The 26,794-nt window shown below is 46.3% G+C and overlaps 1 protein-coding gene across 2 annotated transcripts in view; it reads left to right on the top strand.

Moving 5' to 3' along the window:
• KIF20A (kinesin family member 20A) overlaps positions 1-26,794 on the top strand; it is a 183,028-nt gene that overhangs the window by 99,920 nt on the left and 56,314 nt on the right. For both annotated transcript variants that reach the window (XM_086931820.1, XM_086931821.1), the window contains exons 7-16: positions 315-447; positions 1,212-1,406; positions 1,828-1,939; positions 3,719-3,787; positions 4,015-4,158; positions 15,209-15,374; positions 16,906-17,091; positions 17,406-17,545; positions 19,077-19,179; positions 19,481-19,733. In XM_086931820.1, the coding sequence (XP_086787946.1) occupies positions 315-447; positions 1,212-1,406; positions 1,828-1,939; positions 3,719-3,787; positions 4,015-4,158; positions 15,209-15,374; positions 16,906-17,091; positions 17,406-17,545; positions 19,077-19,179; positions 19,481-19,733 (1,501 nt within the window). The remainder of the gene's footprint in view (positions 1-314; positions 448-1,211; positions 1,407-1,827; positions 1,940-3,718; positions 3,788-4,014; positions 4,159-15,208; positions 15,375-16,905; positions 17,092-17,405; positions 17,546-19,076; positions 19,180-19,480; positions 19,734-26,794) is intronic.

The raw sequence follows: 26,794 nt of genomic DNA on the forward strand, positions 1-26,794 counted from the left end.
TAATATTTGCAACTCATTCAATAAAAACAATTTTAACCATAATAGTTTCAGTTAAGTTTAGTAGCAAGCTCTTGGTGTGCATATTCTGGCTTGCTGGGTTAGGGTGTTAGTCTTGGACCCTGAGTAACAGCACATGCATGTTTTGCTTCTAATTTATTGTCCAGGTTTGTTCTGTAGGGTCTGGTCACTGGTGTTGGTCAGTGGATGCTAGTGTATTCGTCCTGGAACTGTATTAGTTACCCTGTAGGTTTAAATGGTCCCTTCAGTAAGCAAAGGAAGTGGAATGTGACCAGCTGAGTGATTTACTTTCACAGGAGGAGTTGTTCACACCCCTGAAGAGGAGCCTCAGCACGGAGCCACAGACACACAGCACAAGTTTTGACAGTGGAGTGGCTGGTCTTTCTTCTACTAGTCAATTCAACACTCAGACCAACAGTCTTCTTGAAGGTATGTTTGAGGCATTCAGTACTATGTTGTCAATAAGGGGTATCACTCCCTGCCAACATTGGGAGTTGGAGGTGAACACTACCCTGCGTGTATGGTGAGAATGACTTTATTCTGAAAGGTGGTGGTGGGGGGATGATTGGGGGTGGTGTCTCTGATATCCTGTCCCAGTGTTGGGGCAAGTTTGGTCATGGAGGATTTGTTTACAAAGTGCAGTGTTCGGGATGAACTATGACAGCCCTTAGAGGTCAAGGCGAATGGCACCCACTTTGTGATGGAGCTGTTGAGCTGGGGATAACGGCAGCAGTGCAATCACGACTCTGGAATTGCCTCACATTATCTTAAGTGTGTGCAAGTACATGAGTTTGGTTTCATTCTAAGGTTATGTATTGCACAGTCTTGTGAAGCATACACTATCCAGGATATAGCTAAGATCTGGTATGGTGTTTTTCTCCTGGCCGGAAGGAGGTACTGCGGGCTAGTGTAATAAAAGGCTACACCTGCCTTGGGCTAGCCCTGAGCAGCAGCAGACAGAACTTATTTGATCTAGCTTGCATCTCTGTTGGTCGAATCCACTGTGAAATGCACTTTTTGCGGATGATAAAACTTTTTTTGGAGAGGGGTGGTAACTAAGACCCTTGTGAGAGTGGATGCAGCTCAAACTGGTATGGTCATGGGAAAGATGCTACTGGTCACCTGTCTCTGAACTATGGAATGTTCCTACTTGCCAGTCTGCCTGTGCCTAGTTCCTTTGTCTCTGATCCCAGATACGAGTTCTCGCTGGGCGTACTCTGATGCGGTCTCCCTCGAGGAGCCAGATGAATCCCAGTTCTCCATATGGGTTTCCTTCTTCGAGATCTACAATGAGTTCATCTACGATCTGCTTGATTCTGGACCAAATAATGGCAAGAGGCAGAGCCTACGTCTGTGCGAAGATAAGAATGGGAGTCCATATGTTAAAGGTGAGGACTTGGATATTAGGGAGGGGCAAATTGGGACTGCTTTGTTGGGGTTCTAGGCTTTCTGTTATAGAAGAACTGCCTGGAGAGGGGTAAAAGAAATGTCTGACTTAAGAGAAACTGGTGTATAGTGGGGCAGCATTTCACAAGGATGAGTCACCTGGTCGGGAAATTCTAAAGGCAAAGTCCTATATGATGCAGCTCCGAAATGGTAGTGTGAGAAACGTGATGTGCTAATAGCTAAAATCAAGTGCAGGTCAGGCACAACATTGTGAAGTCGTATGGGCCAAGCATAGACTTAGTTGAGGCGTCACTATCCAGCTCTGACCTGGGCGGCTTATCAGTGAAACTATGAAGAGCTTTAGTAGTTGAACCATCACATAATAGATCTGTAGAGATACTGTAACCATACCTCTTCCACCAGACCTGAACTGGATTAATGTCTGCGACGCTGATGAAGCCTGGAGGATCCTGAGAGTCGGTCGAAAGAACCAGAGTTTTGCTAGCACCCACCTGAACCAGAGCTCCAGCCGCAGGTGAAAGGGATTGTTTAATTTGGTGGGCTGGAAATTAGGTGGATCTTTCATTCCTTTTATTATTTTATAATGCTCTCACTGGCTTGTTGCAAGTTTTGAGCGCTTTGTGGGGCCAAGGGATAAGTTATCGAAGCACACCATGAAACGAGGGAAGAACAAATGGGACAAAGACAGTTATTGTAGCTGTATGCTTGATGTTTTAGGAAGTGGCTTGTGGCTAGCTATTCAAACAGGAGTTTAAGATGTGGTGCCTTGAGAATGGAAGGATGCTCACCAAACAATTTGTGTATTTCAGTGGATCCAAATGACTGTGAATTACTGTTTTTGGGGTTGTGCAATATTGTGCAGCCTGTGGAGAGTTAATTGCTGGTGTGATTGGTTCTTTGAAGGCAAAGAGTCTGGCAGTTTGACTGATTTTGTCTCCATTGGCACATCTATTAGTATAATCTAGTTGTTAGGTGGTTGATGCAAAGGTGGTGGAAACTATTCTTTTATATAGTGGCCTGTGAGAAAAAGGGCTGTTCCATTGGAGACTAAACTAATTGGCATTTGGGGTGTGCCGCAGTTTGAGGCCAGTAAAACGAATGTACTATGAAGTAGATCTCCAGTCAGAGGGGAAGCAATCTGTGATTGAGAAATGGGGAACAGGGTGTTCCTCAGCTGAAACCAGCCTCCACCTGCAGGTTATGTGAGGCGGTAGGGAAGGCAGTGAATAGCCTCTTGTTAATCAGAGCTGCAGGAGGTAGGGAGCAAGTGCTCTTGTAATGGTTGATGTGGGATGTAGGGTTTCAACCACAAGTGAAAACTGTAATGCTTATTTAAACCAGGGGAAAACGATGGTTCTGGCAAGAGAAGGGGGTTTTGAAAACCATATGAGGACTGGTTCTGTTGAACCAAAATTATAGCTGTTTGTCAGGTGGTGAAGGGGATCAAATCTGGGATGAGGTCCAACCCAGATGATAGGAATTGGTAGCATGAGTATGTGTATTTTGGTAGCATAGTATTGTTTGGTGAGGGCATGATTGAGGTGAGTTTCCTGTGAACAGGCTTGGCCAATGATCAAAATAGCTGCTTGGTGCCAGTGTGTGGCATGTGTGTGGCTAGCGTTTTTATCTAGGGGTGTGAATCGGAGCAAACATTTGCCCATATGTCTAAAGCAGCATGGATGGGAGAAAGGTTCAGTTGTACCCAAAAAAAATTTGTGGGAGCATATCCAAGATGGCGTCGCTAGAATGGCTCTTTAGAAAGGGAGGTGTGGTGTGCGAGGGGCTTGTGTTTTGTAATGAGGCACAGCATGCGTTCAGTTGTGTGTGTGGAGAAGTGTGGCTCAGTGGTTAGAGGCGGCAGACCCGGAAGCTGGGATCGACCGTGGACCAGGGTTTGATTCCCCGCCTCAGCGGGTCTCGGGCTCAAAATTCCACGGCCTCGATAATTCTCGCTCCGGTGCCTACTCGACTCACGGGGTCTCACTCTGCAACTCTGGGCAATAGCTTGCTTAATCTCCACTTCGGCCCCTCGCGGCGGGATGCCTGGCTTTCACCCTGTGGACACCCTGCCGGGGCCTCTCACAGGGGAATACCAGGACGGGTTCCCTAAGCAAGCGCCAGGATGCCCTTTGGGTGACAGGTTGCGCTATATAAGTACATCTACATTTACATTTAGATTTACATTTGTGGCAAGATTGTATCCATATTGGTTCCTTTTCCAGTGGGAAAAGGATCAGTAGGTGCATGTGTTAATATTTCAAAGTAACTTGAAGTATTATTTTTTACCTTACAGTCACAGTATTTTCTCCATCCGGATCCTACATCTTCAAGGAGGGACCGACTTGGTGCCCAAAATAAGCGAGTGAGTTAACACAGGACTTTGTACAGTTCCGTAGCCTTAAATTGTGTGTTAATGTTTTAGTGTATAATAATATTAATTTGTTTTAAATACAATATCATTTGCCTGTTCACTTCTTTCCCAAATTAGCTCACACCGCTGTTCTTGGTGAGGCTTTGTTCCCCCTTCGCCACCTTTTAAAATGCCCATCCCTTCTACCTCCTCTTCACTCACTTCTCCCTTTTTTGTAGGCTTTCTCTGTGTGACTTGGCTGGCTCAGAGCGCTGTAAAGATCAGAAGATTGGGGACAGGATGAAAGAAGCCACAAATATAAATACATCGCTGCACACATTGGGCCGGTGCATTGCTGCCTTGCGCCAGAACCAGCTACAAAAGTAAGTGCATTTGCACCTGGCAGAGCCAACAGAAGAAAGTATAAAATGGGTATCTATAACCTGGTATTTGTGGAGGGCAGTGGATGCGGGTATTTTTGGGGAGAAAGACTGATTCATTAAATTACAGGGGTGCCTAAAAACGACCTTTCCTACACCCAGTGACAGACCACTCTCTCAACCTCTCCTTTTAGAAACTAGAGCCATAACTAATTCTGATAACATGCCTAAATTTGGGTTATTGCTTTCCTTCAGGTTCTATCAGCTTCTGGCCAGTGGTCAACAAAATCCGCTACACATAAATTTTAGGGAACTTCAAAGTGTTTCTGCCTTTAATTTTTCATTTGTATGTAAGGATCCGGACGAGCAAAGTGACTTCCAAGTGTTACGATTTGAAACAGGCATAAGCTAGTTTGTTGTCCATAGATGCAGAGGGTAACTTCTTTTGTCCATAGAGGCAGAGGGTAACTCTGAACAAAATCTCAATTTGTTAGAGCAGTTTCCAGATAACTTTAGCGAAGACCAAAAATGCATATTGCAAATGGGAACAGGAGAATGGCTACCCCAATCGGGGATAGGATGGGTCTAGTGCATCATTACTCCATTAACAAGAACTCTCAGTAATTTGCCAACAGAGACTTGTAGCTGAGCTGTTGAATATGTGGGAAGGGATAAGGGACTGTGTGTGTGTGATAGAGATAGGTTAGGGAGGAACTTTTCGGGGGTGACAACAGATGGTGGATGAGTGAGGTCAGGATGACATAAGTAAGGGGCCACTGCAACAGAGGCAAGCTTTCTGCCATATTAAAATAAGAAGGCCCTACTCTGAGAGTGCATACATATTACACCAGAAGAACAAAGCAGCAGCAAGACTGACTCGCCATACTGTCTGAAACGCTAAAGCTTGGGCATCCTGTCTGGGCGCGCGCACCAGGCTGTGCTCAGGAACCCGTTTCAATAAGACTAGTATTAGTGCCACCCTTTCTGTTATGCTGCTTATTAGTCTTAATTCAAAGCATTTGAGACTATGAATGCCCCAATGCCTGAGAACTGTGGTTAAACCTAAGTTACTTGCTCCTGAAACAGAAATCCTAAGCATGTATTAAAAAAATCTTTTCTGCTTTTTCCAGTTTTGTGTTGTTCCCTTGTGGATCTGACAGTCTAGGACCACTAGAGGTGCTGCACATATCAGCAAATACATTAGACAACAGAGCTTAAGCACTATTTTATGGTGTCTATAAGCTACCTAATACCAAGTTATAGGGTGACTGGTGGTTGTAGCAGCTAGCTGTAGTTCAGGAGCACAGATATTTTTACTTGAACCCACCTCTTCCTCTAGTTGTATTCCGAGCATCCCCAGAAATTGAGCAGCTGTAGAGTTTCCAGTAATGAGCCAACGCTAAGCAGGACTTTTCTGATATACCAGGAAGCATGTATATATCCACTCCGGGTAACACACCATTTTCTAATTAACTTAAATCTTTAGCTTGATTCCCTAGCATGTAGATGGTCGTTCAGTTTCCGAAATTGTTGGGACTTCCTTGCTAGATATTACTGTACCAGATGTCTGATTGAAATCGCTGTTAAACATAGAATGTACATGACAGTTCCGAGTTGGTACTGGTACGGCTTGGTCCAGTTGGTGCCAGAGAGCCCCTTGATGGTCTCTACCCCACTACCGCCCACCTAGAAGAGGTTTACTTTATTTGGCTTTTCTAAGATGCTGGAACAGGGAAGTTCCCGCCCTCCGCTCTCTTGCAGTCTCTTCATCAGACAAGCTTAGAATGTGATCTCTCCCCAGTTGTTGGCAGTTACATACCCAATACAGCATCTCACACCAGCACCAAAGTCACAGGGATAAAATTGGAATGCTGAAAAATGTCAGTTGCAAAAACCACAGTTGATGCACAGAATGCAGAACAATGTCATACATTCACCCCAGTACAGAGATCTGGGCCTAAATCCATCATTTTTTTGCACTCGACACCACCCCAGTTCAGACATGGCCATATGCAAATCAGCCTTGACCCTGTGCCTCATGGGAACAGTCCAGCCCGAACTGCCAAGCCATGTCTTTGCTGGACCGGAATCAAGCATCTTAGGACCTGTTTCTGGCTATCTGCCGTCTTCAGCCAGGATAGCCTGACTCCAGTGGTGTGGAGAGCATGGGACTCACGTCTGAGCATACCCATCCCACTCGGGGTGACAAATGCAAAAACTGCAGTTGATGGACAGAATGCAGAACAATGTTATACATTCAACCCAGCACAAATGGGAGCGCTACAAAGGGTGGAAAAAATGGGACACAGACTTCGCTTGACCTGGCCTCTTTCATCTTGGTGGGGCCCCTGCTCTAGGTGCTTCAAGACTACTGTTATGCTGGGAGCTAAGCCACAGGGACTCTGCCATACTCAACTACCTTGCACCTGGAGCCACACAGACATTCGGTGGCCAAATAATTTGAACTGACGTGAATACATTGCATTCCATTCTCTGTCACTGAAGTACACTTATCCATTCATTATCCTGAAGTAAACTTACTGTAATAAAACCCAACAACCTATAAAGGTGTTCAAGAACACTGCAACACTCCACCGAAAGTTAACATTCCAGGTACAGCTCCATGCTAAATAGAATTTGGGACTACTGAGTAAACATTATTTTCTTCATTACTGGGACATAGACAATGCGATTGCCTTTTTAAAGCATCATTGTTATACCTAACCCTTTTTTACCAGCACGAAAATAAAGTTGCATTCTTCATTGGAAGCTGTAGCAGTGTTGGATCGCACACCATCGCTTCCCCTGGAGAAACCCATGCCCAAAGGGCCCATAGATACTACCAAGGAGCTGTAGTTACAAGTTAAGATTTTCTACTTACTGCCACCAAGACCGAGGTGTATTTATCCTAATAACTTTGAGTAAGACAGATATTGCATAAATTAAAGGGTATGGTGTTTGTCAATGTACTGTAATGTAATGTAAAAATTCTTTATAAAGCGCACGGACACCACTGGTTTCATGGCGCTATAAAACGGAAGAGCAATAGTGGGGAGCGAGGTGCAGGGATTAATCATCATATGCTTGACGGAAAATAGATGAGTTTTTAACATTTTCCTGAAAGATGTGTAGCAGGAGGTGGACCTGAGTTCGTGTGGGAAGGAATTCCATAGTTTAGGTGCCAAAAAAGAAAACCCAAGGCCACCATGTTTTTTCCGCTTGAAAGGGAGACATTATCAAAACAGAATCCGGAAGGAAGGAGGCGCTGCTAAGCCTCAGAGACTTATTTTAAAACTTGTAATTGCACTGAAATTTACTCGCAGTAATTGATTTTATTGTTTTCTACCACTGAGAGCATTTTACGAACGACGACAGCGTCGCAACGAAATCCGCCAGGGAAACTTGTCAGAATGTACATAGCATTGGGGGCATAATACTGAAGAGAAGCCTAACAGTATCCTTGCTTGCCTATACACTTCCGGCTACCACCGGTTAGCGGTCTAGCCTGATCGGCGCGAGGTCCCGCCCACCACACTTGAAAAGTGAGTGCGCAGAGCGGACCCGCCGAGACATTATCAAAACAGAATCCGGAAGGAAGGAGGCGCTGCTAAGCCTCAGAGACTTATTTTAAAACTTGTAATTGCACTGAAATTTACTCGCAGTAATTGATTTTATTGTTTTCTACCACTGAGAGCATTTTACGAACGACGACAGCGTCGCAACGAAATCCGCCAGGGAAACTTGTCAGAATGTACATAGCATTGGGGGCATAATACTGAAGAGAAGCCTAACAGTATCCTTGCTTGCCTATACACTTCCGGCTACCACCGGTTAGCGGTCTAGCCTGATCGGCGCGAGGTCCCGCCCACCACACTTCAAAAGTGAGTGCGCAGAGCGGACACGCGCAGCGGCGCGCGTGCGGCGCGTCTAAGTTGCGTCAAAGTCAAGGCCTGTCCTCGCCTGTCACCGCCTGGGAACCGACGCACGACGCCACGCTCGCCCATTCCCCAGGTACTATTGCCAACACTATAGAATGATCACCTATTCGAAAGACCAGCTACTAGCCTTAAACACCAGCCCCACAAAATCCCCCCAAACAACCACATCTCCTGTTCTAACATGCATCTATGGTAACGTGCGCTCCCTCCCAAAGCACGCCATACAAATTTGGGCAGTGCTCGATCAAGAGGCTCCCGATCTATTTTTCATGACAGAGACATGGATTCAAGACCACTCCACCCCAGATATAGCTATAGCCTTACCCGAGGGCTATAAGATCATTAGATTGGATAGGAAATCCAAAAGAGGAGGTGGCACCGCCATCATATTTAAAGAGCACATAAAAATTACTATTATAGAGACTCATCTGGCGCCTTGGGGCGAATTTTTATTTTTCTCTTTGCTACTTAATAACGTGGAATCCTGGAAGGGGGCCTTAGTTTATAGACCTCCCATCACGAAAACGAACTTCGCCACCCAAATGTTAGACATTCTCACACCCCACGTCCTTGCATGTAAAAATTTCCTATTATTAGGAGACATAAACTACCATTTAGAATGCCAAACGGATCACCATACTGCTGAACTGTGCAACAGTATACATGCACTAGACCTGAGAATACTAGAGACAGGCCCGACGCATATTGCAGGACACTGCCTCGACATTGTCTGCTCCAACTCGCAACAACTATCCATCAATGATCTCACCCCTGTATTATGGACCGATCACTCACTTATAAAATTCTCTATCAAACTAAACTCCAAGAACCCCAGACCCCCCAAACAATCGAGTCTGTCCAGATCATGGTCAAAAATACAAACTGATATTTTCCAGAGGCATTTTATTCCTCCCCCTGCCTCCCAATCGGCGACTCAGATGGCAATAGACTTAGACAAAGCCATTGTAAAAACTCTCGACACAATAGCCCCCAAACGCCCTACCAAACGCCCCATAAAAAGCAGTCCCTGGTTCACCCCTGAACTGAAGAGATTAAAAGTTGCCACAAGAGCTCTAGAAAGACGCTGGAGAAAAACTAAAGACACAGACGATAAAGCCAAATATAAAACTTCCCATCATGAATATATGGCGCATATTGCAACAGCAAAAAAAAACTATCTTGCCGACAAAATAGATCAAGCAGGGAGCTGCCAAAAAACACTATATAAAATAGTGAAAGACTTTACGAATCCCTTACCTTGCCAAGCAAATGCACTGGAATCCCAGGAATGGGCAAACCAGCTATCAGTGTATTTCAAGGATAAAATAAATAATATATATATGTCCTTCCCTAATCCCCCCCCCAACACTGATGTTCCACATCCCCTGCACCCTTCAAATATGGAGAACACGACTCACACCATGCAATTATTAGAATTCAGCCCCTTTACCACAGATATGGTAATGAAGAATCTAGGGAAGATTAAATCAGGATCCCCAAACGACTCAGCATCCTCACAAATTCTAGCCAAAATAGGACCAGCTATAGCAACTGAACTTACCAATATCTTTAATACGTCCCTTGCACAAAGCACTTTCCCAAGCAGCTGGAAGGAAGCAACAATCAGACCTATCATCAAAAAAACCAATGCTGACCACACAACTCTTTCTAATTATCGCCCAATAGCCCTCCTCCCCCTGTTTGGCAAAATGATGGAGACTACTATAAATTCCCAACTAATGAAACACCTAGAAGACAACAAGATATTAGACGCCACCCAATCAGGCTTTAGAGCCCACCACAGTACGGAAACGGCTCTACTCGAAATAGTGGATAATATCCGCCTTGCCATCGATTCAAAGAAATCAGCAATCCTGATTCTGTTGGATCTCTCTGCAGCGTTCGACACCATCTCCCACACAGTACTAATAAAGAGACTGGTGGGGGTTGGTGTCAGGGGCAAGGCGCTGGGCTGGCTGCAAAGCTACCTGACAGACAGGAAATCCAGAGTCAAAACCGGTCCCTTCCTGTCTGAAACCACTGATAACAATATTGGCGTCCCCCAGGGCTCAATTTTGAGCCCAACGTTGTTTAACGTTTATATGTCCCCCCTGGCCAAAATAATCAAAGATCATGGCTTCCAAACAGTCTCATACGCTGACGACACACAGATCCTGGTCACCATGGGTCCTGAGCCAGGCGACACCAAAATCAGATTTCAATCCTGCATGGTGGCCATCAAAAAATGGATGACTGAGAACTTTTTGATGCTTAATGCGGAAAAGTCCGAAATTATGCTGTTCGGAAAGGCACATCAAATATGGGAACAGGACTGGTGGCCCATTGAACTTGGTCAATGCCCCCCACCCAAAAGCACAGTCCGAAATCTAGGAATTTTAATGGATGACCAACTTACAATGCAACCACACGTTAACAAAGTGGTACATACCTGTATAGGCCTTATGAAAAGCCTTAGAAAAATATTCAAATGGCTTCCTCTAACCAGCAGAAGACCACTAATCCAAAGCTTAATAACCAGCCGGCTGGATTATGGCAATGCATTGTTTGCAGACATAAATGCCTCTAACATAGCCAAACTACAGACCATCCAGAACAGTGCAGCTAGGCTAGCATTGGGTCTCCCACCAAGAACCCCGTCTGCCCCCTGTTTGAATCAATTGCACTGGCTACCAGTCAATAGACGCATAAAATTCAAGGTCTGCTGCTTAGTCCACAAATCCTTAAACGGACATGGACCAGCATACATCAGAGACAAACTGCACCGACACAGCCCAATGAGAAATCTTCGCTCCTCCAACCAACTACTGCTAAAGACGCCCAGAGTCCGCACAGTGAGGAACGGAGACAGATGCTTCTCAAAAATCGGTCCCTCTTTCTGGAACTCACTTCCCTTAGATCTGAGAGCAGAACCTAATCTGATCATTTTTCGTAAGAACCTAAAAACTCTGCTCTTCAAACCTTAGTCATCCACTTCCATACATACTGGTTCTGTTTTGTCTTTACCCATCTGTCAGCGCTACGAGACCTAACGGGTGAACTATGCGCAATACAAAAAACAAATACATACATACAGGGGGAACGGAGAGAAGGTTATGGTGCAGGGAGCGGAGGTTGCGGGAGGGGGCATAGCGGTGAATCCTAGAAGTTACAAAGGCAGGGCCATGGCCGGTTAATGACTTAAAGATGGTGCAGCCGATTTGTTAATGTTTAGGTTGACGAAAAACAAGTCTTGCCGCTTGATTCTGCACCAGTTGTAATTGGCGCAGCTGATAAGCAGGAATGCCAACGTAAAGAATGTTATTACAAAGAACAAGGGTCCTAAGGATTTACAATATGGCGAGAGAATAATAATATAGACTACAATCAGTACTATATAGTTTCAACGCCCAGCCGGGCGTGAGTTTATTTAAGGGATAATATAGAATATTGTTGATCCAAGAAGGACCAAAGTAAGAGGTGAGATAGGGTACAGTCCTGTACCTATCCCAAAAGGTTAGAAAGAACAGATCAAAGCAAGGGGATAGAAGAAAGAAAGAGGTTTTTCAGGCAGGAAACAATTTTTGAGCCAAGGGGTGACATGCAAATACAATAGATAATTTCAACAAATTCACCCTGCAGTGTAAACAATTTTAAGTATACATGTTATATCATATGTTACACTGCATAGCGCGTCGACGTTTCGATCCCTAAAGGCTCATGATAAACTGGGACCATCATCAGGACAGTTTTACAATTAATACCTGCATTACACTGCGAAAGCCTGTAAAAAAAGGGGGGGAAAAAATAGAAACAGGTTTTGAGGCATACGCCTAGAACATGGAATTATACATAAAGGTGAACACTACGTCAAGGCACAGGTGCAGGTTTTAAAACAGGCCAATCTCACATGTTTACTCGCTGGTCTATAGCTAGTGTGATGGTGATATTTATGAAAAAAAAATTTATTTTAAAAAGAATGGAGTGAAAATATCGGCGCAGTGAAAATCGGAAAAATTGTGTCATTCACATCCGTGTTGCTCATAGTCTAAAGTGAGAATAAAGGCGCGGTGACGTGAACAAAATTTTTTTTAAACATTGGTGGTAGTGTTGGCGCTGTGTCCGAAAGGATCGGGAGGATTGATTTCACGGCGCGTGTTTCATGGTGAGTGTGCAGTGAGATGGTGATTTAAAAAGTGAGGAAGTTTCAGGGCAAGGAGGTCATGCTTTACCTTTCAGAATGTTTGAACCCAGAGTTTACGGGACAAGTGGCTTGCGACTTTCTTATAGATACAAATGCCTTGATGCTGTTTGGTAAAGAGGGGGGTGGAAGTTAGTGGAACAGCCATCAGTAGGCAAGTGGGGCTTTCTGGGGTATAATCGTAGGGGCTTACCTTGCGTTGCTGAATGCAAGCGTATGTGGTTGGGGGTGTTCTAGCCGGTCGGGAGAGTTTTCCAGCCGGTGCGGGTAACAGGATACTACATTGTGAGGAAGTCATACCGTTAGCGCACCACTCACGGTAGGTGTCTTAGCAAGTATGAAGGGTAGGAGTGATGCTTACCTAGTGCCACTAGAATGTAGACGCATTCAGTTGAAGAATTATTGTTCAGACCGGAGGGGAGATAGTTCCTGCCGGTTCGGTATTCAGGAAGCTGCGTGGTAAAACATTTTTATTACCGTTAGCGCGTCCTACGGGGCGGGGGGCTTTAGGGATTTTCGGCGGGAATGGCGAGGCTTACCTGGCTACGTGTGAAGTAGCCGTTCAGGGGGGGATTATCCTTTGATCCGGAATGCGCCGTATTGAGGGAGAGGGTAGTCTCCTTTAGGTTGGCTCCCACGAGATTACTGGGGAATATAAGTTAACAGCGTTAGGGGAAGGCTCCATTTTAAACGGAGTTCTTAGCTGAGCTATTTTGCCAGAATTGGCTTACCTGGTTACTGGATCGGAGCAACGGCGGGTTGGGGTGAAGCTCAATGGATTTCTACCCCTTTCCTGGACTTCTACCCCTTTCCCCAAAAATTTTTGTTCACGTCACAGCGCCTTTATTCTCACTTTAGACTATTAGCAACACGGATGTGAATGACACAATTTTTCCGATTTTCACTGCGCCGATATTTTCACTCCAGTCTTTTTAAAATAATTTTTTTTTTCATAAATATCACCATCACACTAGCTATAGACCAGCGAGTAAACATGTGAGATTGGCCTGTTTTAAAACCTGCACCTGTGCCTTGACGTAGTGTTCACCTTTATGTATAATTCCATGTTCTAGGCGTATGCCTCAAAACCTGTTTCTATTTTTCCCCCCCTTTTTTTACAGGCTTTCGCAGTGTAATGCAGGTATTAATTGTAAAACTGTCCTGATGATGGTCCCAGTTTATCACGAGCCTTTAGGGATCGAAACGTCGACGCGCTGTGCAGTGTAACATATGATATAACATGTATACTTAAAATTGTTTACACTGCAGGGTGAATTTGTTGAAATTATCTATTGTATTTGCAAGTCACCCCTTGGCTCAAAAATTGTTTCCTGCCTGAAAAACCTCTTCCTTTCTTCTATCCCCCTTGCTTTGATCTGTTCTTTCTAACCTTTTGGGATAGGTACAGGACTGTACCCTATCTCACCTCTTACTTTGGTCCTTCTTGGATCAACAATATTCTATATTATCCCTTAAATAAGCTGGGCGTTGAAACTATATAGTACTGATTGTAGTCTATATTATTATTCTCTCGCCATATTGTAAATCCTTAGGACCCTTGTTCTTTGTAATAAGTTACTTAACCCATGGTCCGAAGGCCTTTAGTGGGTTCCCTTGTATTCTAAAAACGTAAAGAATGTTGGCATAATCCAGGCGAGAGATGACCAATGCCATGATGACTAATATAAGGGCCTCGGTGGTCAGAAATCTGCAAATTTTTCGAATTCTCCGAAGATGTAAGAAACATGAAGAAGTGACAGCATTGATCTGAGGTGTAAGAGAAAGGTCCGTGCTGATGACTACCCCTAAGCTCTTCACGGAGTCAGCAGGGGAGGGAGCGGAGGCCCAAGAAGGTGGCCAAAAGTTGGAGTTCCAAGGATTAAGAGAGCCTCCAGTTAAAACCAGCTCCGTTTTGTCGGGGTTAAGTTTCAATTGGCTTTGGCACATCCAATCACCAATAAAAGTCATAGTAGACTGAAAATCGGCGATGGATGAGGAATTAAAATTGAAAACCATTTGAATGTCATCGGCATAATTAAGGATAGTGGCTGAGTTATTACGTAGGAACCAAATCAGGGGTTGCATGTACAGGTTAAACAGGAGTGGTGATAGGGCAGACCCTTGTGGGATCCCACAAGTTAGTTTCTCAGGAGTGGCTGAGAAGGTGGATAGGTGGACAGCCTGGGAGCGATGGAGTAAAAAGGATCTGATCCACTCCAGGGCCACGCCCCGGATGCCGGCGCTGCCGACACGGTCGATCAGAAGATCATGATCGACAGTGTCGAAAGCAGCCGACAAATCCAGGAGCACAAGTCAACTGTGCTATTGCATTGCTTTTATCATATCGCATAATTTGATCCTCCTTATCTGAGTACTTCCAGTTGCCTTGATTTAGTCATTTTTTACACTGGTCCCCTGTCTATGGTATGAACCTTGGGAATTGTGTTTTTCAATACATTCTTTTACCAATCCATGTACTCTTCACATAGTGTTCTACAAATAGTGCTAGATTGCTCGAGTAACGTTGCATTTGCAGTGGGTCCATGACTTAAGTTATAATTAATTTCTGTATGGTTAAATAACCTGTAAATTAAGGATATCTGCAATATTGTATTCATGAATGCAAATGTAAATGATATTTATCGTACATATCTCAACTCAATAAAAATAAAGTTTTGCTTCTTGGGTGCACCATAAATCTTCAGAAAAAGGACCTTGTTTCAATTTAAAGCAGTGATGCGCATCTCTGTACCAGCCTCAGTACCCCCATGTACCTGCTTCAGTACTGCCTTAGAGCATTTCCTTAAGTTATTACCCCATGTACCTGCTTCAGTACTGCCTTAGAGCATTTCCTTAAGTTATTAAAGTCCCTTACAGTAGTTTGCTCAATAATAGATTGTTTCCATTCTCCTTGCAGGTTGAAGCAGAACATTGTCCCGTTCCGTGACAGTAAACTAACACGAGTGTTCCAGGGCTTTTTCACAGGTCGTGGTCAGTCTTGCATGATTGTCAACATCAACCAATGTGCTTCTACGTATGACGAGACTCTGCACGCCCTGAAGTTTTCTGCTATAGCCAACCAGGTGGGTGAGGTAGCCGGGCTCTACTGCGTGTAGTAGCAAGGGCATTATTCTAAACTGATGGAAGGGGGTTCTTGCAAGAGGAGGTTGTAAGCATGAAGACTACTCTGTTGTGCAGGGAGACTCCTAATATGAGACGCTTCACTGGGAAAAGAGTACTTGTGCATTGGATGTGCGAAAGAAGTGCTTAAAGTGTATGAATCCTCTTCTCACACTTCAGTAGTGGAATCTAACATGAGAGCAAAAAAATTCATATATGGAGATGGTATTCGCCTTCACCCATCTCCTTCAATGGATTTATGACACTTGCCATATGGCTTGACTGGCACTGTAATGATGACCTGCGTTATTTGGGCATTAAAGTTGTAGCTTGCATCTCATGCACGTGCTACATTCTCCAGCCTAGCCCAGTGTTGTATGGCGAGACAGGGGCTTCCTTTTCAAACGCAAATTTGTGCAGTACATTTTAAAGACGTGAATTGTTAAATGTGAATTCCTGTAACTTTCAGGGCACCTACTTTCTCTGTGGTGAATTGCTTTCCTCAGGAATAGCCATGGGAGGTAGTCCCAGATGGATTAAAAGAGAAAAAAAACACTTCCACCCCTAAAACGTGTTCACTGTAAGAAATTTTGATCTTGGTGCTGTCAAACTTTGGCACTTCCACTGGCTCGTGATGGTGAATATATTTAGATCAGGTAGGTTGTTGCAGCTGTACTGAAGGAATTTAGTTTGTACGCCTATCTCCATGGCTCTGCCGGCTCCACAAGTTTCAGTTCAGACCATTCCCTCCTGAAACTTTGTTTAAATAAAGCTGTACAAGCAGACATGGCTATATTGTTAAACTGAGGATACCATGCTGCTTAATATGGTGCTTCATTTACAACTTCAGAGATGTGGTATTATTATTATTGGGAGTAAGATTTGATATTATCCTTCAATTGAAGAAACTATGTTTTTTTTACTCCGAATTATGGTCTTGTAAGGGACCATGCATCTATTGACCGTACCCCCAGATAGTTCAAATCATAAATGGGTTCATCTCTGCCAGGCTGGATCTCTTCAAGGCCCTTTATCTGGATTTACCTGTTAAGGCAACAAATACGCAGCTTGGTTGATACTGCAGCCCTTGCTAAACTCCCCTGCTTCTGTAAGGCAGAAACATATTTTTAAGGCTCTCTGCTTGGTTCACAAATCGTTTTAGGATCCTCTGGCAAATCCTTTTACCCCTAAATTTTTGTTTTACAAACCTAACAGCCTAACATAAGAAGCTTCAGACTAATAATTAAATTACTAGCTGAGCCATTCTGTTGCACTCAAGAAAACCTCTCCTGCCTTTTTCTAGTGTTTCAACGTCTAAATGGTTCATAGGTCTTTCGGTGTTTACAGCTTTAACTTCTTAGCACTAGGGTCTCTTCTGGCGAATGTTGTGCTTTGTTAGTATAAAAAATTGCAATTAATGTATTTACAATATTTGGAATTACCAGACAACCTGATAACGCAAAGCTACTAACTGCACTTAATATCTTCTATCAGCTGGTCCAAGCTCCTATTGCGAAGCTGAAGATCCCATCCATCAAGTCGCTCATCAGGGAGCACAGAGCCAACCGCAGCCTTGAAGTGGGCGAGGATGTAGAGGTTATGGAAGAGGAGGAGGAAGAGGAAGAGTTTGACTCTGATGAAAGCTGCAATGAGGGTGATGTCACGATGTTCAACAGAGAGGTTTGTTCTGTCCTAATATATAGGTGGCAGCAAAATTAAATGGTGATGTGATGCTCTAACTATTCAAGAGCTTGCTGCTGGGAGGTGGTGAAGGGAGGTAGTGCAAATGTTTTTTGGAGGAAGGGGGACATTCTTGAGGTGATGCAGCAGTAGGGACTAAAGGTGTGCAGCGTGTCCTTATGGCAGCTGGTAGTGCACTAGTCAGAGTTGGAAGGTATGGGAGTGCTGCCATTTAGTGTAAGATGAGTAGTTGGGTGTACTCTGAGGGTGATGGGCTCTGTCTCTTTATTTATTGGAGTAACTCCTCCCTCCAGGATCTCATGCAGGCTGTGGAAGCAATGAAGGAGCTGCTCCTGAAGGAACGTCAGGAGAAGCTAGAGCTGGAGATGCGCCTTCGCAAGGAGATCTGTGAAGAGATGGTGGAGGAAATGCAGGCCAGGGAGGCTTCAAGCAGGTATTTACTGCAGTGATAAGATATTGTGATTGTTATTGGCTTTCACTGTCGACTAGCAGCCTGTGGTTGGGATCTGGATGGGCAGCTTGTAGCATTTGGATTTGTAATGTTATGGTCTTTTGCATCCAGTGATCTGTGGCTGGCAGGCATTTGCTGCACTCAGAAATCTGACTAAATGTGCTTTGTAGTTTAGATACACTTGTATGTCCTCTCTGATAGTTGTAGTAGTTAAGGTTGAAGAAGGAGATGCAGCAATGGTTTAAGATGCATATTAAAGAGGGCAGCGGTGGACAGACCATCCTTGAGTATCTCTTGCAGTCAATGGAAGAGGTCGAAGCAGAATGGAAGCAGAGATAGGATAACTGATATATTGGTCAGAAAGCAAGCAACAAAGTGAATGACAGTGCTGGGTGGACCGTAGTAGAGATAGGTGAAAGGCACAATAGCCGAAGTTCTGCAACTTTATGATAAATAACTATAGTCTTTAAGCCTATGTTGCAGTGAGTGCCATTCTATGCACCTACAGCTGGAATCCTGTTTCGATGTCCAAGACCTTAATGTTCTCTTCTATTAAAGTAAATAATTGAATGTAGGGTGCTTTTTCGGTCAGCCAAAGCGAAGATAATTGCAGATTGGGCGATTAAAAATATAAAAAATTTCTGGCCAGCTTCAAAGGAGTGGTTGGTAACTTAGCTGTACACGAGAATGTCCTATTATGGGCCACACAGGTGTTCACCAGAGATTTTGATGCTCCTCCTCCAACTGTGAACTCTCCTCACTTATCTCCAAAACATTTTGTTCAAATTCACAGTGATATAATGGAAAGCAGTCTCTTTAAGAATAGTCCAAACCTGTACCAGAAACCAGTCTTATACAAGCCTTCTTAATGTCCCCACAGTATCAACCTTGTAAACCACTGTCAGTACCTCAACTTACAGACTTTCTGTAAACTCCCATTGCTAACTATTGTTCAGTTTTAACACACTCCTTTTAATATCAGTATGTTAGATTCTTCCTAACTCATTAAAATGGCTGTCCGCGCAGGTCTGTGTAAAAAATGAATCCATAAATAAAATTGCCCTACCTATTTTCACTCATTTGGCCATATGGCACTTGCCTAGCCCTTCCTTCATTTTGTTTTAGTGGCCGCATCAATCAGCATCACTTGGAAACTACTTAAATATGCTCATAATCATTCTCCTAGTGCAGCCTTGCAACCCTACTCAGACTAGGAGATAATGCCGGGATGTGCATGCGCGAAGGTGAGAGAGCTCGATACCTCGTGCAACAGAAGCAAAGCGCGTGGCAATGCCACTGTTCAAGATGTACAATGGATTTCCTCAAAGAGCCCAAATGAAATTAACAATGGATTTCAATGGTTTTGCTTGTGATGTTCATGCTGAGCCGTTGCACACGGGAGGACCCAAAAATATTTACTTTGGGATTAGACTCTGAATAATTAATGTTCCAGAGTTAAACATAATGGAACCATGCACTATAAATGTGAGTAACATGTGCTTTCTCCCGGCAGTGAATATGTGGAACGGGAGAAGGAGCTGCTGGAGGAAATGTATGAGAGTCGTATGGAGAACTTTAAAGACTCCTTTACTAAGTATTACCAACAGGAGCTTCAGGTGAGGGACCGAAGGATGGTGATTGAGAGTCTGGAACAGCTCTGCTATGTGTTGCCATGCTGCTGTGTGAATGTACCTTGGAGGCTAATGGCCTGGATTGAAACCTCTCCTCTTATGTTGGGGTTAGTGGTGGGGCTAAGCCCCACCTTCCAGTGACTGCTTGTAGAGGGAAGACTGAAGGTCATCTAGATAGAATGCTGCAGGTGACCTGCTTGGGCTAAGATTTACATATGGGCTACACCTGAAGGTGGCTTGCTGATGGCACTCTGAGTTAGACCCTTACCTTCCTTCTCTGCCATAGGAGCGAGAGGAGAGGATCGACGAGCTGGAGGCTGCTCTGCAAGCCAGGTCTGGGACGAAGGCCGTGCCGGCCAGCAGCAGAAAACCAGAGGTGATGGGCCATCTCAGTGTTGAAGAGGAGCATCTCCGGAGGTCTGAGCGGGTTGCGTCCTCCAAGACCCTGCAGCAGGAGCTGGTACAGGCCAAGCAGGAGCTGCTGGAAACCAAGGTGGAGTTGGCGACGTGTCAAGAGCAACTGCGAGCTAAGTGCAAGGGTACGTGTTGCTTGTGCTAGTTGGCAGTACCGTAACCAGGGCAAGAAGGGAGACTCCAAAAATATGGGAAGTCCAATTCAAGCACTTGGAGCTCTCTAGACTAATTCAGTTGATTAGTTTAAGACTACTATTGGTTAGTCTCCAAATATGGTGTTCTATAGGCCCTACAGCATTTGGTGTTGAGCGGATAGTGTCCTACGTATTTGTGGGACACAAAACTAATGCACTTCGATGGTGTAACCAAGTAACAGGTGAACTCGGGTCCTTTAATCTCTTGAGAGCTTTTTTCCTGCAAGGGTGCTCAAGGTATGAACAAGTAGATACTGATGCTTGGACTCTGGGTCCTAACTTTCCTCCTGGGCCAAGCTTGCATACCCCTTGGAGCAATTCAGTGTGCTAAAGTCACAGCAGCTGTTTCCAGTACACAAGGTAACAAGTATTGGCAAAACCAATAGGTCTTGTCTTTGAGACCTATTGACTGTCGCATCGATTTTTAGCCATGCTGCACAACGTCCTTGAAGCTGTGCAGCATGGATAAAGAATAAAAAGAGCTTTGACGTTGCTGCCGGCTTCATTTTGTAGCCGAGCACCATATGACGTGGGTAAATTTTTTCTGTTCAGTTACTGGATTGTTAACTAAAAAGAAAGGAGGCAAGAAGGCGGATTAAAGAAAAACCTTTCTGATAGATACATCTGCCAGTGGATTCCTCACCTTGTGAATATCCCCCTGCGTCAGCAACGTTCGAAAAACTCTTTTGGAGCACGCCGGCGTGGACGACGTCACAGGAGCACGGCATCGCGTGCGACTCCAGCTGACGTCACCGACTCCTTATTAGGCCTACGTCGGCATGATGACATCAGTTCCCTTTTTTTCGCGTCGTCGGCGCTAACAGTTTTTTGGGATCTCTAGTGTTGTGGATAGTGACTTTGTTGCTATTTTTGTGTTATTGTATCTTTCTCGAGCCACTGTCTTTCGCCGAAGATGTCGTCAAAGAAGACCGGGTCTAAGCAGTGCGGATCGTGTGCCAGGATGATGTCCATAACCGATCCGTATGATGATTGCTAGTGTTGTCTGGGCTCGGACCACGACGTCTGAGGCATTCGTTCCTGTTCTAAAATGAACCCGAAGGCTCTGCGTGAACGAGAGGCTAAACTCCTTCTGACAAAGGGAAAGAATACCAAGAGGCCTTCGAGGTCAAGATCCAGACGCTCGAGGTCGAAGTCGAAATAGAGGTCGAAGACGAGATCGAGGTCCCGGTCGGAGTCGGCGTCTAAGTCTGCTTCGGGGCATGCTTCGGGATCCTCAAAGAAAAAACATAAGAGGAATAAGCATAGTTCGAGTCATCATTCCAGCAGGGAGTCTGATTCGAAGAAGAGGTCTTCGTCTCGTAGGCATCATAAGGACTTCATGTCTCCATCACCATCTCGTGAGCCTGAAGGTGAGGCCTCGCCTTTTCCGTCTCGAGGGCCATCTCCGGATCCGGGTCCGGATCCGACTCTGGATCATTGTCAGTCTTCTGCACATGAGGAAGAAGACGTTGAAGATCCTCTGGCTCCGACGACTCCGGTGCATCACCCCGTAGATCAGGAGGGTCATGAAGGAACGGTTCTGGTGCAGCCTCCTCTGGGGCAGCCAGTGGGTTCGTACCTTCCGTTTCCTGGTCCTGGACAGGACCCCTCTCATTTCCTAAATGCAATGTATGGCGTGTATGCCAGGGCAATGTACCCCGCTGGTGCACCGGCTGGTCCCATGGGTCCATTGTCTTACAACTTGGGCGTCCCTCAAGCATTCGCCCCGGCGCCTTTTCTGCCATTTTTACCGACGCCATATCCACCGTAGCTTGGTTCGGCGCCGCCAAAGTCATCGACTCCGCGCACGGCTTCGCCAGCTCCGGAGCGACCTCTGAATCGGAATCGGGATTAGACGCCTGTTCCAGCTTCTCACTCGACGCCGGCCCCGGATCCGACGACTTCGGTCCTGTTGGAGTGGTTGAGGCGTAGAGCACAGCGTCTTTTGGAAGAGAAGGAGTATGAGGATCCAGAAGTAGAGGAAGGAGAACTTCAGGATCAGGAAGATTATTTTGAGGATCTGCATAGTGCAAGTGGTTTGGAATTTTCTCCAGAGTGGGTGTTGCCTGCAGTTTCTGATGCACCCTCTAAGGATGTGGCTCCATATCACGTTGTGATTAAAAAGGCTGCAGATCTGCTGAACTTGACTTTGCCTTCTGTGGAGTTTGAATAACATCCTTACTGAGGTTCTACATTCACCTTCTTCTGTTGTTGAGGCGACTGAGGCTTTTACTGAAATAATAATGGAAGTCTGGAAAAAGCCCCTGACTGCTCCTGCGGTGTCTAGGACTGTGGCAAGACGCTATAGGGTGGCACCTGGTGATCCTGAGTTCTTAACCTCCCATCCTTCGCCAGAAAGTATGGTTGTTCAGGCAACTTGTTCTAAGAAGTCGGCTGGTGTTTTTCCCCAAGTTCCAGGGGATAAGGACTCGAAAAAATTGGATCAGAATGCCAAAAAAGTGTTCTCGTCAAGTAGCATGGCCTTGAAATAAACGAATGCTACTTGTCTGCTGGGCAGATATGTGCACGCTTTGATGCACTCGGTTAAGCAGTTGTGATCCAAGATTCCGGAGGAAGACAGGAAGAATTTCAATGAGGTTGTGTCTGACACGCAGGCTGCAGCTTGCCAGGTGATTCAGAGTGGCATGGACACGGCGGACTCTGTGGCTAGAATAATGGGTTTATCAGTCGCCACTAGGAGGGCCGCTTGGTTAAAATCGTCTGAATTTTCATCTGATGTCCAGGCAGCTCTGATGGATTTGCCTTTTGATGGCACAGGCCTTTTTGGGAAAAAGGCTGATGCTGCCCTAGAAAGGTTTAAAGATAGCAGGGCGACTGCAAGGTCTTTGGACTTACAAGCGAGAGACTCTTCCACCAAGAAATTCAGGGGTTTTGGGAGGTCTTCTTTTCGTGCCTATAGGCAGAGCCAACAGCAGCAACAGCAGAATCCTTTGTACAAGTCCTACAGAGGTAAACAAAGGGGTCGTGCCAGAGGTCGTCAAGTCTCCTCCTCCGCAACTTCCTCCTCTAATACCCACCCCCCACCTACAACAGCAAAGCAGCCCTAGATCCACCATTCTGGATCATGCGGGTCCGGTAGGGGGTCGGCTTACCTATTTTCTACGAGATTGGGAATCGGTTACATCAGATCTTTGGTTTCTCAATCTCGTAGAGCATGGGTACTCATAGTACGGCCCGGCAAGCCTTCCCTGCCTTCCGCAGACCTTGCAGATAATGTACCCGTTTAAAAAATAAAAATAAAATTACAGTGTCTGCAGACACTGGGGGCCAGACTCTTCTGCTCTGTGGGGCCCGGGCATTCCGTGATAGTCAGAGTGGAGCGGCAGGGGTGCTAAGAGGTGAAAGACAAAAGCCTCATTAACATACAAATGGTCTTTTAAAGACCTGTGAAGGGCTCCTGCAGGCTTTGTGTGTGTTGTGCGCCCTGAAGCGGTCTCAGCCCGGGCACAGACAGGCAGGAAGAGATGAAGAGGGTGACAGAGGGAGGTAGAGGAGTGAGAGAAAGGGAGGGAGACAGAGGGAGAGCGAAGGAGGGAAAAGAAGGGAGAGCGAGGGAGGGAGGGAAAGCGAGACAGACAGAGGGAGAGCGAGGGAAAAGGAGGCAGTTAGAGGGACTGCGAGGGAGGGAGGAAAAGGGAGACCGAGAGAGGGCGACAGACGGAGGGAGGAGGGAGGCGGAGGGATACTGAGGAAGGGAGACCAAGAGAGGGAGACAAACAGAAGGAGAGGGAGGGAGACAGGGAGAGGGAGGGAGCCAGAGAAAGGGAGGGAAACAGAAAGGCAGAGGGAGGGAGACAGAGAAAGGGAGAGGGTGACAGACAGAGGGAGGGAGGAGGGTGACAGAGGGAAGGAGGAGAGTGACAGACAGAGGGAAGGAGGAGAGTGACAGACAGAGGGAAGGAGGAGAGTGACAGACAGAGGGAAGGAGAAGAGTGACGGACAGAGGGAAGGAGGAGAGTGACAGACAGAGTGAGGGAGGAGGGCGACTGAGTGAGGAGGGTGACAGAGTGGGAGAGGGAAGGAGAGAGAGGGAGACGGAGAGGGAGAGGGAAGGAGAGTGAGGGAGACAGAGGGAGAGGGAAGCAGAGCGAGGGAGACGGAGTGAGACAGTCGGAGTGAGTGAGACATAGGGAGTCCGAGAGAGAGGGAGTGAGACAGTCTGAGTGAGACAGAGGAAGAGAGAGGGAGAGAGAGAGATGTGTGTAGGCCGGGTCTATGACTCAGTGGACGAAGGCGTCCGCTGCAGGGACCTGTGTTCAACCTCATGGTCAGTTTTGTTTGTTGCTCTAGCCCGCCCCCTCCCCCACTGACCCCGCCCCCACCAGTGCAGCCCTTGGACACAAACCACACTGTAAATTTGGTCCCCGAGAGAAAGTTTGTGAGTACCCATGTCGTAGAAAATGGGTATGCTCTTCCCTTTCGGGAATTTCCCCCCCAATTACCCTCCTTGCCAATGTTATTGTTCGGAGGACCGTCTACTTCTCTTGCAGGAAGAAGTCCTGGCACTTTTCAGAAAGGGTGCGATAGAGGTGGTTCCGGAGCAGGAAAGGGGTCAGGGATGCTACTCCCGGTATTTCCTGATCCCCCAAGAAGGATGGCAGACTTTGTCCAATCCTGGACCTCAGGGTTTTGAACCTCTATCTTAAACAGGAGAGGTTCAAGATGCTCACCCTTGCGCAGGTCCTTCAAGCGCTGCTGAAAGAAGACTGGATGTGTCGATCGACTTGCAGGATGAGTATTTTCACATTCCGATCCTGAAGTCTCACAGGAAGTATCTCCGTTTTACGGTGGGTTCGCAACACTACCAGTTTGCGGTCCTTCCGTTTGGACTTACTACTGCGCCTCGAGTCTTCACCAAGGTGATGGCTGTGGTTGCAGCACATCTCAGAAGGTCGGGGATTCCAGTGTACCCCTATCTGGACGACTGGCTAATCAAAGCAGAGTTGATGGAGAAGGTGCTCCATCATTTGCAAGAGACAACTCAGTTGTTGCACAGGTTGGGGTTTTCAATAAATATACCCAAATCTCACCTGGTGCCCTCCCAGCGCAATCTGTTCATAGGTGCGGTACTGGACACTACTGTGTCGTGCATTCCCTCCTCCTCAAAAGATTTGCGACATACAGGAAATTATACCTTTATTTCACAATGGAGCCGTTGTTCCAGTCCTGAAGGTCCTTTGTCTGCTCGGTCTGATGGCTTCTTGCATTCTGTTGGTCAACCATGCACGCGGCACATGAGGGCACCCCAGTGGTGTCTCCGCAGGCAGTGGTATCAGCACAACGGAGATCTCGGGGAGTCAGTGAGGATCTCCAGAGAAACTGCGGCGGATCTGTCTTGAGGCGTGGAAGGCGATCTGTCTCAAGGGAAGCCTTTCCAGCTGCCTCCATCGGTGGCCACAGTGATAACGGATGCATCCACTCTAGGGTGGGGTGCTCATCTGGGGGACCTGGAGGTCAAGGGTCTTTGGTCTCCAGAGGAAAGGTTGCTTCCCATCAACCTTTTGGAATTGCGGGCCATACGTTTAGCACTCAAGGCCTTCCTCCCTTCCCTTCGCGGCGGTCGGTTCAAATCCTGACGGACCACACCACTGCAATGTGGTATGTCAACAAGCAGGGAGGAGTGGGGTCGCGGTGTCTCTGCAGAGAGGTTCTGCGTCTCTGGTCCTGGGTTCAGGACCATCAGATTTGTCTAATGGCAAATCTGGCCAGGGTTCTGAACGTACGTGTAGACAGTCTCAGTCGGCAGTTCTCGGCCGACCACGAGTGGAAGCTTCACCGGGAGGTGGTTCGTCACGTCTTTCGGACGTGGGGAACTCCTCAGGTGGACCTGTTTGCCACTCACAAGAATGCTCACTGCCCGTCGTTCTGCAGTCTCCAGTTTCCGATGCAAGGAGCTCTGGGAGACGCGTTTCAGTTGAGTTGGGACTCGTAACTCCTTTACGCATTTCCTCCCATACCCTTGATTCCTCGGGTTCTGAGGAAGATTCGCCAAGACCGGGCCCAAGTTATATTGATCGCCCCGGATTGGCTAAGAAGGGTGTGGTAGACAGATCTTCTCCACCTCTCGTCGTGCTCGCCGCTCCGTCTCCCTCACAGGGCAGACCTCTTCTCCCAGATGGAGGGGCAGGTTCTACACCCCCACCTCCAGACCTTACACCTTCATACCTGGAGATTGAACGGGGCAACCTGAGTTCTTTTTCTCTCCCTCACGATGTGGTGGATGTCATCTTATCAGCCAGGCGTGATTCCACCAAGTCCATCTATTCTTATAGGTGGTCTAAGTTTGTTGCTTGGTGTTGGGAGACCTTGGCCCAGCAGGGTTTTGCAGTGGCAACTATCAAAGGTTATTTGTCGGCCTTATCGGCTTTCCTTTGTTTGCCTGGCCAGCCCTCTTTGTTTAAATCTCCGATTGTTTTAAGTTTCATTAAGGTTCTTACCAATAAATTTCCCCCTACTCCTTTTATTGTACCTCAATGGGACTTGAACCTTGTTCTTACATTTTTGATGGGTTCTTCTTTTGAACCTTTACACTCGTGTCCCTTGAGACTTTTGTCTTTCAAAGCGGTCTTCCTGATCGCAATTACCTCGGCATGGAGGGTTAGTGAGCTTCAGGCTCTTAGCTTCAAGCCCCCGTTCTTGACCATTCATGCTGATAGAATGGTTCTCAGGACCAGGGCTGCTTTTCTGCCTAAAGTGTTAACTCCATTCCATTTAGGACAATCCATTACCCTCCCTACCTTCTATCCTCCCCCTCACTCTTCCAAGGAGGAGGAGAGGCTTCATCGCTTGAACCCTAAGAGGGCGGTGAGCTTCTACCTGGACAGGACAAAGGAGTTCAGGTTGGATGACCAGCTGTTCGTTGGATTTGCTGGCTGCAGGAAGGGAAGATCAGTGCACAAGCGCACTCTTTCAAGATGGATAATTTTATGCACCAATATCTGCTACTCCCTGCTGGGTAAGGACCCTACTGG

Source organism: Lissotriton vulgaris, chromosome 7 (genome assembly GCF_964263255.1).
Source record: "Lissotriton vulgaris chromosome 7, aLisVul1.2, whole genome shotgun sequence".
NCBI classification, from domain to species: Eukaryota; Metazoa; Chordata; class Amphibia; order Caudata; family Salamandridae; genus Lissotriton; species Lissotriton vulgaris.